This window comes from Acinonyx jubatus, chromosome D4 (assembly GCF_027475565.1).
Source record: "Acinonyx jubatus isolate Ajub_Pintada_27869175 chromosome D4, VMU_Ajub_asm_v1.0, whole genome shotgun sequence".
Lineage (NCBI taxonomy): Eukaryota > Metazoa > Chordata > Mammalia > Carnivora > Felidae > Acinonyx > Acinonyx jubatus.
In genome coordinates, this window is record NC_069391.1 from 76,563,003 (window position 1) to 76,578,788 (window position 15,786).

Consider the following 15,786-nt stretch of genomic DNA (forward strand, 5'->3'; position numbering starts at 1 on the left):
TTCTGGAATACTCACTGGCAGGGATGGGGCAAGTTCTGGAGAGAGAAGGGTAGTGCTTGAACAAAGGAGAACAGAAGAGGGAGAACCTCTAGGACTCCAAAGACAGATTTTTCTTTCTTTACACTTATATTAAAAATTTTTTTTTCTTTATATTTTTAAACAAGAAATGTTCTCTGGTCTTGGTGGCATTGATATTTATCAGATAGGTTGTGCTGAGGTAACAGATACATCTTGGTGAGTTAGCACAAGCTATTTCTCCCTAATGCAAAGTTTAATGAGTGTTCATGGGGGCTGAGCTCTACCCTATAACTCAGGGATCAAGAATCCTTTTATCTTGTGACGGTGCCATGTCAACATAACATGGATTCCAAGGTCTCCTGTGGTGGGGAATGAGAGGGATGGAGAAAGTTTAACAGCTTTTAACTGTTCTGGGCAGGAATTAAAATAACTCACTGCCACTCCACAGGCTATCGGTTAGAATAGGTCATATGGTACCAGCTTTGTGGAAGGGAGGCTAAGAAATTCAGAGGAGCTCATGAAATACTCATGAAATAAGTGAACAAAAGGGTTGAATTGATGTACATTTAGTAAGTGAAATGAACATGACCTGATCCATTTCTCAGTCTCTAATTGATTCCAGAAGATAACCTTAGGGATAAGGACTCCTTTGACCAATTTGAATACACCCTATTTTTTGTTTAAGTACAGATTCTTCACCCTCAACACATCTATGTTTTTAGACAGACATTGACATGAAACATGCTGTGGCAGAGGGAAGGAAATGGTTTAGCCAAAGGAAACCCAGCTAGTCATGGACTACGGCATTTTGGTCAATGACTAGACAGTCTTAATACCGGGAGGTGTGATTATGAATGCTGCTGGTGTTTGATTTGTTCTAAATTTAAAATCAGAGGTAAAGTTCTGGTTGTGCTGTGTTATTTTGTAGACCGCAAACATGTTCTACATTGTGATCATGATGGCCATCGTCCTGCTGAGCTTTGGAGTGGCACGCAAGGCCATTCTTTCACCAAAGCAACTGCCATCTTGGAGCCTTGCTCGAGATATTGTATTTGAGCCATACTGGATGATATATGGAGAAGTCTATGCTTCAGATATAGATGGTGTGTTGGGGATTTTGGCATCGTTCAGAAATCAAACCCTTGTAGATACTCAGAGTAAAAAAACAATCTGGAAAATATTCATCTGGATCTTAAAGATGTCAAAAATTTATGGTATTCTGCTAAGTTAATGTGATAAATATTTGTGTAGAACCATAGGACTGTGATTCATCTTATCTCTCATTCTGTTAAATTCTTTATTTGTAGTTTGTGCAAGCCATCCGTCTTGCCCTCCTGGTTCTTTTCTTACTCCGTTCCTCCAAGCTGTCTACCTCTTCGTGCAGTATATCATCATGGTGAACCTGTTGATTGCTTTTTTCAAGTAGGTTATTTTAGTTAAATATGGTTATTTTATTTAAATCAAAATGGGGGCAGTTGTTTTGAGTAGATTCTCATATTTTGGGTATGTAACCTTTGGTTTTTGTGTGTGCCATTTTCTCCCCCTTTTCATTATGGTTTTAAAACATGGGCATGAAACTACTGGTAGGAAGGGAAGAGAGCACAAGAAAAGGAAAAAAAAAAACAATAAATGGAGAGAGTAATAAAAGCAGAATGAAAGGAGATCATGCATTGTAATAAAGTAGTAAGTTGGAATCGCGGAAGAATAACTGTTGCTGAGATTAAAAGCTGATGGAGGGCTTCTTTGTGACTTTTCGTTACTTGGCTCCAGTATGTCTTCCTCTTTGCTTCCTCTTTCTCCCTTTTCATTTCTTCTCGGTCTACTTTTCTGGATCATCTCCTTCTCCTCAACCTTTTAACCTTGGAACTTCCCTGGGCCCAGACCTTGCTCATCTTTTATTTACATTTCGTTTGGTGATCTTGGTCAGTTTCCTGTAATGCTGACAAATTCCAATTTGTATTTCCAGCCTGAATCTCTTCCTTGAACTGCAGTCTTACAGCTCCAACTGCCCCCTTATCTGCTACCGGTTGGATGTATAATAGAATTCTAAAAATTCTAAGTGTCCACCTGATCTCCTCTCTTTGCCAGCATGTACTTATTCTACTTGTCATCTTTCTCAAATCTAGGGAGAAGACCACAAGTTTCCATCAAATCTCCATTTCCCCAGTTGTTCAGATCAAAAGCCTTGGAGTCATTCTTAATGCTACTTATGTCTCTACCTCTAAACTGCCAGGGACTCCTGTTGACTCTGCCTTCAAATAGATCATCAATCCAACCACCTCTTACCACCCCACTGCTACTGGAGAGCCTCCTACTTATTTCTCTGCTTCTGTCTTTGGCTCCTATATACTCTTATCAACAGTTGTCCCTAATGACTCTTCAAAGACATATGTCAGATGGTGTCACTACTCTGCTCCAAACCCTCAATGGTTCCCCATTTCACAATTCCTACCATGACCTAGAGAGCCCTGGTGAGTTGGTTTTCCTGCTGCTTTTAAAATCACACATCACACTACTCTTCCCTTAACCCTTTCCCCTCCAACCACACTGCCCCCCCCCCCCCCCCCCGAACACACACCCATAGGTTTTCAACCAGCACAGGTGTGTTTGCAGTTGCTGTTCCCTCTGCCTGGAGTGCTCTTCCTTCAGGTATCAGTGGGACCCATTCCCTCACCCCCTTCAAGCCTGTGCTCAAATGTTCCCTTTTTAATTAGACCTAACTTAAGGATGGCATTTGAAAGCACACCGCCCTTTCCTTCAGCCATCTCTTTGCCTGGTCCCCCTTATTCTTCTTTCTTTGTACCCACTTGTGTATATACAAGTTTTATATTTTATATATTTTTTTTCCTGTTTGTCTTTTTTGTCTACTGGAATATAAGTGCCTCAAGGACAAGATATCGTATTGTCTTTTTTGCTGAAAAAATTTTCCCAAGTACCAAAAAGAGTGCATAAATATATTTGTTCAATGGTTAAGAGAAATCAAGTGAAGTGATGGGAGGAAACTAGTATTTTTTGAATGCCTCGTTTATGCCAGGCAGTGTGCTTAGTATTTTATTCATTGATTACCCCACTGAAGAGGGCAATATAAAAGAAGAGAAACCAATGCAGTGGAATATAAGTAAAGAAAATAGGGAAGCAAAGGGCTGGAGGGGAGCAAAATAAATCAGAATACTAAAAAAATGACTGTTGTTGCAAATATATGGGAAGATGTACCTTTCTGTTTGTTACAAGCTTATGTAACTGTCATCTCTTTTAGTCCCACCATTTTATAAATGTCTAACATATCCTGGTGTTTAGTTAGTATAGCTATTATTTATGACATTTCAAATAATATTTAGAGTGGGTATGAGATTTTTGCTTCTCAAAAATGGCAGGTGTCAAAAGAGAGGTTGAGAAATCCTCACATAGACAGTTGTCTCTCTCTAGAGATGGACAGCCTGAGGACCAATGAGCTGAGAAACCCCAGATATGACTACTTGTCCAGGTGCCCATTCTAAATTCTTCATAGCAAGAATTACAAAAAACAAAAATAAAAACAAACAAAAAAACAAAAACAGACAAACCACCCCTCCCCACCACCACCCTGAAATACACTGTGAAGATTGCCACCTGCTGGTGGACAGGCTGTAGTTACACTTGGAGTGACTGGCATTTAATCCTGGTGGTTCTCAAACCTGATGGTGCAGGAGAATCACCTGGAGGGCTTGCTGAGACACAGATTGATGTTACGTCTCTGCTAGAGTTTCTGATTCAGTAGTTCTGGGCTAGGGCCCATGAATTTACATTTTTGACATGTCCTCAGGTGATGCTAATGCTGTGGTTCAGACCACACTTTGAGAACTATGTTAAGACCCAGTTTTCTATCTTTTGGGGCACCTGGATGGCTCAATTAGTTAAGTGTCCGACTCTTGATTTCAGTTCAGGCCATGATCTCATGGTCGTGAGATTGAGCCCCACATCGGGTTCCGCACTGAGGACAGAGCCTGCTTAGGATTCTCTCTGTACCCACCCCCTTCTCACAAAACCAAAGCAAACCCAGTTTTCTTTCTTTCTTTTTTTTTTAATTTTATTTTTTATTTTTAAAAATTTACGTCCAATTTAGTTAGCATATAGTGAAACAATGATTTCAGGAGTAGATTCCTTAATGCCCCTTACCCATTTAGCCCATCCCCCCTCCCACAGCCCCTCCAGCATCCCTCAGTTTGTTCTCCATATTTATGAGTCTCTTCTGCCAAACCCAGTTTTCTTTCTTTCCATCATCCACTTTATGGATTCTGTGAAACTTCCCCCTCCCTCTTATTCTGAGCTGGCTTTCTCCAGGATAGTTCTGGTTCCTTCTTTTTATGATCGCTCACATTTAGGGCTGCCTGTCTTTTTACTGGCTAATTTCTCCTGTCCTACTCAAGTGCCACTTTGCCATCTTTCTCTATAAAAGCCAAACTTTATATTAGCCTGAGCAGAATGTTAAGATAGACATTCCATTGTGTCCTCTCCCTGCACTTACCGTGTTATAGACTTAAAGTTAAGTAATTAGGGATGATATGGTGTTTTGGAGTAAGTGTACCACCTACCACAACTTCATGGACAGTTCCATAATATCAGTATTTACCCTAGTATCTACATATTAAAATTAATGTAAAAGAGATCATCTAAGGTAGCCTATTGATAAGGGATTACCCTCATTGTAAAGTTAATCTAAGTAATTTAGTTTAGTTTCTACATAGAAGGTGCCCTTATTGATTATTTTAGGGTGAATTCATTTTTCTTCCCTGTCGCTTCTTCATTACCATTCTTTCCTTTGGGTGTGTTTTAACTAGGATTATTCTATTAGTTCTCATGTTTGACATGAGGAGAATCTCTTCATGAGGCTGATAATAGAGAGAAACATTAACAGTAGTTACTGTGAATGGTGAATTATGGACTGAAAAGAACTTCCTATGTGAGAAGAGATGGTGTACCAAGAATAGTGTAAAGTTTCAGTTTCTGTTCATTGCATTTAAAACATTAGCATTTTCTTTCTGATTGTCATTCCTATTTTTTGTTTATTCTGATTAGCATATTTTACTGTAGAAGGTGATTAATGTATCTTTTTGGGTAGAAGAAGAATCACAAAGGCAATGGATATTATTTTTATTGGCTAAGGCTGGGAAGGTCAGGTGAACCAGTCAAAAAGTTGGAAAGTAGAGAAAGGATCTGTGATGTTTCAGGATGCCATATTAAAAAGTTATCCCTGTCTTAACTACAACTTGCAGTAATGTTTACGTGGATATGAAATCCATTTCCAATAAACTATGGAAGTACAATCGCTATCGCTACATCATGACTTATCACAAGAAGCCTTGGCTGCCACCACCTTTCATCCTGCTGAGCCATGTGGGACTCCTCCTTCGCCGTCTTTGCCATCATCGAGCTCCAAACGACCAAGATGAGGGTGATGTTGGATTAAGTAAGTTTTCATCGGTGGGGCACTAGGATGAGAGTAAGAGTGGAGATCCAACGTGAAGACACGCTGGAACATTGTCAGTTAAATTCCGGGCACAGGATGGAAGGCTCTAGGACTTCACTGATGATCGAGTGTCTGCTAAGGACTTGGGTCTAAGTAAATAGAGGACCTGCATCTGAGTAAATACATTGATTCCATCATGTGGTTGTAGTACGTTTGCCAAGATTAACCGATACTTCGAAAGAAAGAAATAGGTAGGGACAAAATTTCCCCGTAAGTGTGCAAAGGCTTTCTGTTGCCTAGAAAACCTTGTTTTCTCTGCTTACTTGGAAAGGCATTAGAATAACTCCTAGGGAGTAGTCACAGTGACCCAGACTCATTTCCCTGTTGTGGAAGACAGGATTGACATAGAAAGGGATTACAAAAGGTCTTGTGGAATAAGGGGAAGAGATAAGACAGCTTCACTTGTTAACCAGAGTCCTGATTCTCTGGTTCTCTGATCTACTGAGAATGGAGGTGATTCTGTATGAATGTTTCATTTTTCAAGAACAATTCAGGATGCGGAAATGTGGATTCTCATTTTTATATTTTTCTTTACTTTTCTTATGTATTTATGTATTTATTTGTTTTGCAGTGCTTAAGTCTACATTTTTTGAGAATCTCCTAGTTAATTTTGCTGATTCGTATCTTAACCTGCATGATATGACTGTCACACTAACTGTTATAATAGAACATTTCTTATTGTGGTTTTGCAGATCTTTTGGTAGTTCCTTTCAAGCAATTTCACAATTGGTGCCATGCCCATTTTTAGATAGTCCCTGAATATAAAGGAAATGGGTGGCATAAACCCACAATCCTTTATATCAATCCCTAAATCCAAAATACGCCTGAAAATGGAAAGCTTTTTTCCCCCCCTTCTTAAGTTAGAGACTCATTGGGATAAAAGAGGCTGATGGAACTAATGTGAAGCCATTTATTGTCTTTATCCCTTGTAGTGTGACTATTCATTGATTTTGCTGCAGAAATAATGTGTTGGATTTTTGGGTACTGCCCTAGCCTCAGTTAGGTATTTTACTGCATTTATGGTATATGTACTGTATTACCTTTCGAAATTGAGAAAAGGAAAATTCTGAATTCTAAAACACACTTGGTTCCAGGAGTTTCAGATAATGGATTGCGCACTATTTATACATTTCTATGGGCTTTTAGGGGGACAGGTGTCATTACAAGGTTGATAGGATGATATGCTTTTCTTCTTGCTGGTAATTGGCTCAGTGAAGTATTTTTCTCCTCTTGAGTCACTTCGGAGATTTATTTTTCTTTTCCATCCGCTGCCCCCCAAGAGATTCAGCCTTAATAAGGAAGCCAAAGCACAAATGAAGTTAATTTAAAGGTTTCTAATTATACTCTAAACTTTAGGCTTCTAACAGAGAGCTGTCCCAGGCCTGTCCGTGAACCTGCTGCAAGTTAACAGTAGAATGTGGACCACCTGAGAGATCCTGGAATTGGCTGGGGTTTGGCCACATTTGGGGCTTGCCTTCATCTGGGCTTATAGGGTGATTCCGGTATATAACGAAAGTAAATTTGCCGAAGCATGGAGGTGTGTTCATTCTGAGTTCCGGAAAATTCTTGCATTTTTCTGAAACTTCTTCCCATCCTGTTTTGAAGATCGTTTGCATTTGGGGCTGCAGTGCCACCTGGCGGAGAGTCACAAGAACGCTCCACACATGCAGGCTGCAGCTGTCACTGGGATTGGTCCTTGGGTTGTTTGCTCTTAGGAATCCACAGAAAGATTAAATCATAACAATTGTAAAGTTCCTCATTCTTAAGAGATTCTTTGATGCAAACAGGCATTTAGAGTTTGTGAGTGAGGATACTGGATTTTTTTTTTTTTTTAGTTCTGAGAGATTCTTTCATGCCATAAAATCAATATTTTTCCCTATTTTATTGGAAAATAATGGAATGTTTGCATTTCTAATAAGTTTGAGGGAACTCTATTTTTTTCCCTAAGTTAAGTGATACCACTGAAGGAAGAGAATGCACCAATTTTTACCCTTTTTGCGACACCATTTATATATTTTCCAAGTATTAGAAACCTGCTCAAGAGCTAATGTATTTTTCTGTTAGATCAGAGTGAGAGCCAAGGTGGTAGATGGAATGTGATCATCAAAGTCTGACACAGAATTGTTTCATAATATCATGAAGTGATGTGTCTTTTTGTGAGTTAATTATAATTATGTCAAGGAAGGTGGACAGCCTCAGCCACTGACTGGCAATGATGTTTCTGTTTCTAGTAGAGTAACTTAGTCCCATTTATCCGTGAACAACATTGGGGTTGGGATGTCAGCCCCCTGCATGGTCAAAAATCAGTATATAACTTTTGACTCCCCCCAAACTTTACTGATAGCCTACTGTTGACCAGAAGCCTTATAACATAGTTAATTAACACATACCGTGGATATTATATGTGCTGTATACTGAGACTTATAATAAAGCAAGCTGGAGAAAGGCAAAGGTTATTAAGAAAATCTTACGGGAGAGAAACATTTACAGTATTTACCAAAAAATGGTATTTACTCTTTACTGAGAAAAAAACCCACATGTAAGTGAACTTATGCAGTTCAAACTATGTTGTACAAATTCAGTGTAACAACATGAAACTTTCTGACACTTGCTGGATTAATTTAACAGACTTGGACTTCATCTAACCTTGATTTTAACCTACAGGTTACTTATTGTCATTTTGATAGACAAAACAGTTGGCAGAGGAGAGGGAGGCAACCAGATTCTTTACCCATATGCATATAAATGTAGCAGATTTTTGTAAATGGGTAGAGACATTCTAACCTATGAGCATATTGAACAGAGTGTCTGTTCCACATGAGTCCTGTTCAAATTCCCATGCCTGTTTATACGACAGATAGGCAAGATCCAATCTGGTGTTTCTATCTGTTTCTACACACTGCCTCTCCATTAATATTAAGAATTTGGTGTGATAGAGCAGCAAAGTTTTATCACGCGAGCTCCAGTTCATAGAGTTTTCAACACAAGTGGAAGAAAAGCCCCGCCTACTCAGTATCAGCTTCCTGTTAAAGGCAAATTATGATTTTTTTTTTAATGTGCCATACTTATTTACACAGAACTCTACCTGAGTGATGAGGATCTGAAGAGACTTCATGACTTTGAAGAACAGTGTGTGGAAATCTACTTCCACGAGAAGATGGAAAGACTGAATTACAGCTGTGAGGAACGAATCCGAGTAACATCAGAAAGGTAAAAGATACATGTTTTTTCCAGCTCCCCAAACCTGATTCTACTAAAATGTCCAAAGAAGTAGAAAGATGTATTTTTAAAACCCAGAAGTTTAGATTCTCTAAAAATTTTTTTTGTCAGTGTATAATATTTATGGAATTGATGTGTATTCATTGAGGACCTACTATGTGTATTCCAGACGCTCTTCCATTCACCAGTGATAAATGATGAATAAGAGACAAGAGTCCCTGCCTTTGTAGGACTTGTGTTCTAGTGTGTGCAGGCAGACCAGTAAGAGGGCGGGGATGGAGGACACATAACAAACAAGGAAACACATACAAATATGTAATTCGATGTCAGTTAAATAGCGATGAAGAAAATAAAGTTGCGTAAGGGAATAGGAAATGATGTTGGGGAGGGGTCTGCCAGAGTTGGGGGTTGGGTTGGACTCCTTGGGGTAGTCTGGGGCAGGGAGGTCACTGCGGAGTCGCAGAGGGGGGAACTGAGAGGGGAGGGCCAGGCAGAGACATCCAGTGGGATGGCACACCTGATCGAAGGAACAGCAAATGCAGATGCCTGAGGCAGCAAGGTGCGTCCATGAGCAGCAGGTAGGACTAGAGAAGGTCGAGGGCTGCGTCCTGGTTGCACTGGGGAGATGAGGACAGGGGAGGTTCTCTTGTTTTGCTTTCATATGGAGATAACAAAATAAACGCGTGTGGTCCTGGAAATGATTCACCAGCAAGGGAGAAGCTGCAGAAACAGGAGGGAGGAGGTGATTTGCCGAAGTGCAGTCCCCGAGGAACGGTTTACTGCAGGTCCTGGGCATCTCCCTCAAACAGGGCGCCTGGAGAGAGTACGGCCAGTGTTCAGGAGGATGCGGGCACACAGCTGTCGAGGCCAGGGGACCATCTGATGGTGCCTGTGGGTATGTGTGATTTGGGGGGTCAGTGCAGGGAGGCCACTGAGAGATTTGAGGAAAGAGAAAATGTATTGGAGAAAGTGAACGTATTCAGAAACTGGGATCAAAGCCATCATGGCTGTACTGATAATTGTGCGTACATGGCATTGTGTTAAAATATGGAAGACTGCATTGTTATATGCATTTTTTTTTTTAAAAAACAACACAGAATTGTTTTTGTAACCAAAGCAAATTGACAGAAGTTAAAGGCGTTCCTTCATTTTCAAATATACACGGACCTGGCTATAAAATGTTATACCTGGGGCACCTGGGTGACTCAGTCAGTTAAGCATCTGACTTTTGATTTTGGGCCAGGTCACGATCTCACGGTTTGTGAGTTTCAGCCCCGCGTTGAGCTCTGCGCTGACAGCATGAAGCCTGCTTAGGATTCTCTCTTCCTCTCTGTCTGCCCCTCCCTGCTCATTCTCTCTCTCCCTCTCTCAAAAAATAAATAAACAGTTAAAAAATAAAAGTGTTTAACAAATATTTTTTTTAATGTTTATTGAGAGACAGAGAGCGACAGAACATGAGCGGGGAAAGGGCAGAGAGAGGGGGACACAGAATCCGAAGCAGGCTTCAGGCTGTTAGCAGTCAGCACAGAGCCTGATGCGGGGCTCAAACTCACGAACTGAGAGATCATGACCTGAACTGAAGTCAGACGCTCAACCAACTGAGCCACCCAGATGCCCCAAAATAAAATGTTATACCTAATAATGCATGTATTTTTTTCTGATATCCAAATGGATAGATAGTGAATCCTTAATTGAATTACACAAAGAACTCTGTAAATGGTTCACTATGGATATTTCTGCACTTTTTTTTAATGTTTATTAATTTTTTGAGAGATAGAGACAGAGAGTGAGCTGGGGAGGGGCAGAGAGAGGGAGACATAGAATATGAAGCAGGCTCCAGGCTCCAAGCTGTCAGCACAGAGCCCAGCGTGGGGCTAGAACTCACAAACCATGAGATCATGACCTGATGTCATGAGCTGAAGTCAGATGCTCAATCAACTGAACCACCCAGGTGCCCTTTTCTGCACTTTTCAAATGATACCATATTATGTAGATATGTACTTAGGTGGCTGATTGAATTTCAGACCAAATTTTATATTGAGAACAAAATATCAAATAGAATTGGTTTTTGAGCCCACAAAATTTTATTTTCCTTAAATAATATCTTTAGGCCAGAGCTCGATGACCTTCTCTTACCTTGTTCCTCTTCTTCACATTCTGCCTCTGTTATCGATATGCTCACTGAGTTCCATGGGCCAGCCTGGCTCTCGGTCTTCCAGGAGACACATACCCAGATAGGAGTTTATAGAGCCAGGATGAAGGCCTGCGTCTGCTATTTACTAGCTCTACGTACTTGGGCCAATTTACTCTGGGTCTTTGTTTTCTTATTTGCAAGATGTACACAAAAATAGATATACCCCTTAGACGTGTTGAGGATTACATGAGATAACACAGATGGACTGTGTGGCAGAGTGCTGGTCAAGAGTAAGGGTATGATGCAAGTAAAGATAGGCTCTGGGGTGCTCAGATGGCTCAGTTGGTCAAGCATCTGACTTCAGCTCAGGTCATGATCTCACAGTTCGTGGGTTCGAGCCCCGTGTCGGCATCGATGCTGACAGCTCAGGCCTTGGAGCCTCCTTCAGATTCTGTGTCTCCCTCTCTCTCTGCCCCTGCCCTGCTCGCACTCTGTCTCTCTCCGTCTCAAAAATAAATATTTTTAGAAAGTCTCTATCCGACTTTGGCTCAGGTCATGATCTCACGGTCTGTGAGTTCGAGCCCCGCGTCGGGCTCCGTGCTGACAGCTCAGAGCCCAGAGCCTATTTCGGATTCTGTGTCTCCTTCTCTCTCTGACCCTCCCCCGTTCATGCTGTCTCTCCCTGTCTCAAAAATAAATAAATGTTAAAAAAAAATTAAAAAAAAAAAAAAGAAAGGCTCTAAAAAGCTATGAATGTGATTTCTTTTTAAATACATCTTAACAGGGGCACCTGGGTGGCTCAGTCGGTTGAGCCTCTGACTTCGGCTCAGGTCATGATCTCACAGTGTGTGAGTTTGAGTCCCGTGTCGGGCTCTGTGCTGACCTCTTGCTCAGAGCCTAGAGCCTGCTTCAGATTCTGTGTCTCCTTCTCTCTCTGCCCTTGCCCCGTTCACACTTTGTCTCCTCTGTTTCTCAAAAATAAATAAATGTAAAAAAAAATTTTTTTTAAATACATCTTAACAGAAGACCATGGGGGAGGGGGAGAACAAAAAAGTTAGAAAGGGAGGGAGCCAAACCATAAGAGATTGTTAAAAACTGAGAACAAACTGAGGGTCGATGGGGGGGGTGGGTGGGAGGGAAAAGTGGGTGATGGGCATTGAGGAGGGCACCTGTTGGGATGAGCACTGGGTGTTGTATGGAAACCAATCTGACAATAAATTTCATATAAAAAAATACATCTTTTCTTTTAAACCTTCAAAGGGGAATAAATAGATAAGATGACCTCACTGCCCTAGGCTATGAATGAGGACAAGGTCATGGAGAGTCCCTTACTTTATACTATAAACTAAGGAAGGATTTTTAGGTGGTTGGATATGGGCAGTTTTACTTTCTAGGCAGATTCCCTCAGTTACAGTGTGGATTTAAGGTGTCAGAATTGGAAATATGGAGGCCATTTGAGAGACTGATGCAGCAGGAGGATGAGTCCCAAGGGCTAGCCAAAGTAGCCATGATGGGGTTGAAAGGAGGTGTCTTAGTCTGTTCAGACTGTATAGTGAAGTACTATAGGCTGGGTGGCTTGTAAGCAACAGAAAGTTACTGCTTAAAGTTCTGGAGGCTGTCCAAGATCGGCGTGCCAGCACGGTATGGGTGACAGTCCCCTTCTAGGTTGTAGACTCCATGTTGTATCCTCACATGGTGGCGGGGGTGAGGGAGCTCTGTGGGTTCTCTTTTATAAAGCCACGAATTCCATTCATGAGGGTTCCACCTTCCTGACCTAATCACCTCCCAAAGGCCCTACCTACTAACATCATCACTTTGGGGGTTAGAATGTCAACCTGAATCTCAGGGACACACAAACATTCAGACTGTAGCAGAAGGGATGAACGAAGACACATTTAGAAAGGGCAGTTGATGAGGGGAGTTAGGGATTGGACATGCAGCCGAGGGAGAGGGTGGAGTCGAGGATGACTCTCAGATCTGTAGCGGGGGTAATTAGGTGAAAGGTGGCACCACCATGATTGAAAAAAAAAATGTGCAAAAGACACGGGGAGGGGGCAAGTGATGAGTTTTAGCTTTGTTGAGTTTTAGCTTTAGCTTTGTCAAGTTTCAGTTTTGTGGATTCTTATGGCACATTTAGCCAGAGATTTCTGGGAGGTTTTAGATGTGAGGGTAGGAAGTCTTAGGGTAAAGATTGAACTGGACAGGGAGATTTGGGAGTCACCTGCCCCTTGTGGGAAAATAAAACCATGACCAAGGAAGTGAGTATGCCCAGGAAGCAAGAAAAGTAAGGAAACTCAGGGGGGTGAGGGTGGTTCCATGAGGGGGGTCCTGACAGCTGTATAATGGACCAAGGAATAGGAGCTCATGGAGAAAACGAGCCAGAATCTATCAGAGGAGAATAGGGACAACTAGGAAATGGTAGTGTTGTGAGCCAAATGAATATGGAGTGAAAACCTGAGAAGCAGACACTTATGAACAAGTAATTCAATGATGGTGGTGGTGGTGGTGGTGGTGGAAGTAAGCCTAACACCATTAGTCATCATGTACCATGATATGCTTCTTGGTTGTTTCCCTTGAGATTTGCGTAGAGAAGGATTAGAAGCTAGATGGGTATGTGGCTTCTGAAAACTATTCCAGAGGCTTCCATGGGCTCTAGAATTCGATTATGGAGGCCCGGTTTTTCAGAACATCATCCACCGATTTTCCCTGTTGACAGAGCTGCCTCACCAGCCCTTGTTTACATGGCTGGCCTTGTTGAGGTAGCCCCTGGGGAGCTTGCCACAGAGGTATGGGAGGGAGGGAAGAATTCTTTCCCGAGGTAGCCGAGCCAATAGTTTGAAGAGGGAAGGAAATGAGATTAGGAGGGGATTTGCATGGGCCCTTACCCGTAAAGAAGAGATCACCTATCTATCTACTTACAGAATTCAGTGAGTTGTGATACTAGAAAAAGAGAAGTATTAAGGGCTGTTTTATGTCTTCCTTTACTGGAAAACTGGTTATTTTTGACCCTAGTGCTATAAACCAGCACTTCCCTCTCTCTGTTCTATGGGGTACTAGTTAATTGGGTATTTTTCCATATTAAGCATGTTATATTTGGGAAGTACTACATTTTATTTTGTTTTTTTTTTAAAGTTTTTGTTTAGATTTTGTTTAAAGTTAACATATAAGGTAATACCGGTTTCAGGAGTAGAAATCAGTGATCCATCACTTACGTATAATACCCAGTGCACATCACAAGTGCCCTCCTTTAATGTCTGTCACCCATTTAGCCTATCCCCTGCCCACCTCCCTTCCAGTAACCCTCAGTAGTTCTCTACAGTTAAAAGTCTCTTATGGTGTGCCTTCCTTTTTTTCTATGTTCATCTGCTTTGATTCTTAAATTTCACATATGAGTCAAATCGTATGGTGTTTATCTTTCTCTAATTTATTTGCCATCCACATCATGGCAAATGGCAAAATTTCATTCTTTTTGATGGCTGAGTAATATTTCATTGTATATATATTCCACGTCTTCATTATCTATCATCGTTTGATGCACATTTGGGCTCCTTCCATAGTTTGGCTATTATTGATAATGCTGCTGTAAACATCGGGGCACAGCCCCTTCAAATCAGTATTTTTGTATCCTTAGGGTGAATACCTAGTAGTGCAATTGCTGGGTCGTAGGGTAGTTCTATTTTTAACTTTTTGAGGAACATTCATACTATTTTTCAGAGTGGCTGCACCAGTTTGCATTCCCACCAACAGTGTTCGAGGGTTCCATTTTCTCCACATCCTTGCCAACATCTGTTATTTCCTGTGTTGTTAACTTTAGCAATTCTGGCAGGTGTGAGGTGGTAGCTCATTGTAGTTTTGACTTGTATTTCCCTGATGATGAGTGATGTTGAGCATCTTTTCATGTGTCTGTTAGCCATCTGGATGTCTTCTGTAGAAAAATGTCTATTCATGTCTTCTGGCCATTTCTTAATTGGATTATTTGCTTTTTGGGTGTTAAGTTTGATAAGTTCTTTGTAGATTTTTGGATATTAACCCTTTGTCAGACATATCATTTGCAAATATCTTCTCCATTCTGTAGGTTGCCTTTTAATTTTATTGATTGTTTCCTTCACTGTGCAGAAGCCTTTTATCTTGAAGTCCCAATAGTTTGTTTTTGCTTTTGCTTCCATTACCTCAGGAAATGTGTCTAATAAGAAGTTGATACGGTTGATGTCAAAGAGGTTGCTGTCTGTTTTCTCCTCTAGGATTTTGATGGTTTCCTGTCTCACATTTACATCTTTCATCCATTTTGAATTCATTTTTGTGTGTGGTGTAAGAAAGTGGTCCAATTTCATTCTTCTGCTTGTTGCCCCAGTCTTCCTGGTGCCATTCGTTGAAGAGACTCTCTTTTTTTCCTTTGGATAGTCTTTCCTGCTTTGTCAAAGATTAGATGACTTCATAGCTGTGAGTCCATTCTGGGTTTTCTATTCTGTTCCATTGATCTATGTGTCTGTTGTCGTGCCAGTGCCATCCTGTCTTGATGACTACAGCTTTGTAATGTAGCTTGAAATCTGGAATTGTGATGCCTCCAGCTTGGCTTTCTTTTTCAGGATTGCTTTGACTATTCAGGGTCTTTTGTGGTTCCATACAAATTTTAGGATTGTATGCTTTAGCTCTGTGAGAAATGCCAGTGATGTTTGATAGGAATTGTATTAAATGTGTAGATTGCTTTGGGTAGTATAGACATTTTAGCTATGTTTGTTCTTCCAATCTATGAGCATGGAACATTTTTCCAGTTGTTTGTGTGTTCTTCAGCTTCTTTCATAAGTATTGTATGGTTTTCAGAGTACAGATCTTTTACCCCTGTGGTTAGGTTTATTCCTAGATATCTTATGATTTTTGGTGTAATTGTAAATGGGATCCATTCCTTGAT

The 15,786-nt window shown here is 40.9% G+C and overlaps 1 protein-coding gene across 9 annotated transcripts in view; it reads left to right on the top strand.

The window, feature by feature from the left end:
• TRPM6 (transient receptor potential cation channel subfamily M member 6) overlaps positions 1-15,786 on the top strand; it is a 199,046-nt gene that overhangs the window by 137,741 nt on the left and 45,519 nt on the right. For all 9 annotated transcript variants that reach the window (XM_053205267.1, XM_053205268.1, XM_053205269.1 and 6 more), the window contains 4 exons: positions 947-1,121; positions 1,326-1,440; positions 5,271-5,464; positions 8,602-8,734. In XM_053205267.1, the coding sequence (XP_053061242.1) occupies positions 947-1,121; positions 1,326-1,440; positions 5,271-5,464; positions 8,602-8,734 (617 nt within the window). The remainder of the gene's footprint in view (positions 1-946; positions 1,122-1,325; positions 1,441-5,270; positions 5,465-8,601; positions 8,735-15,786) is intronic.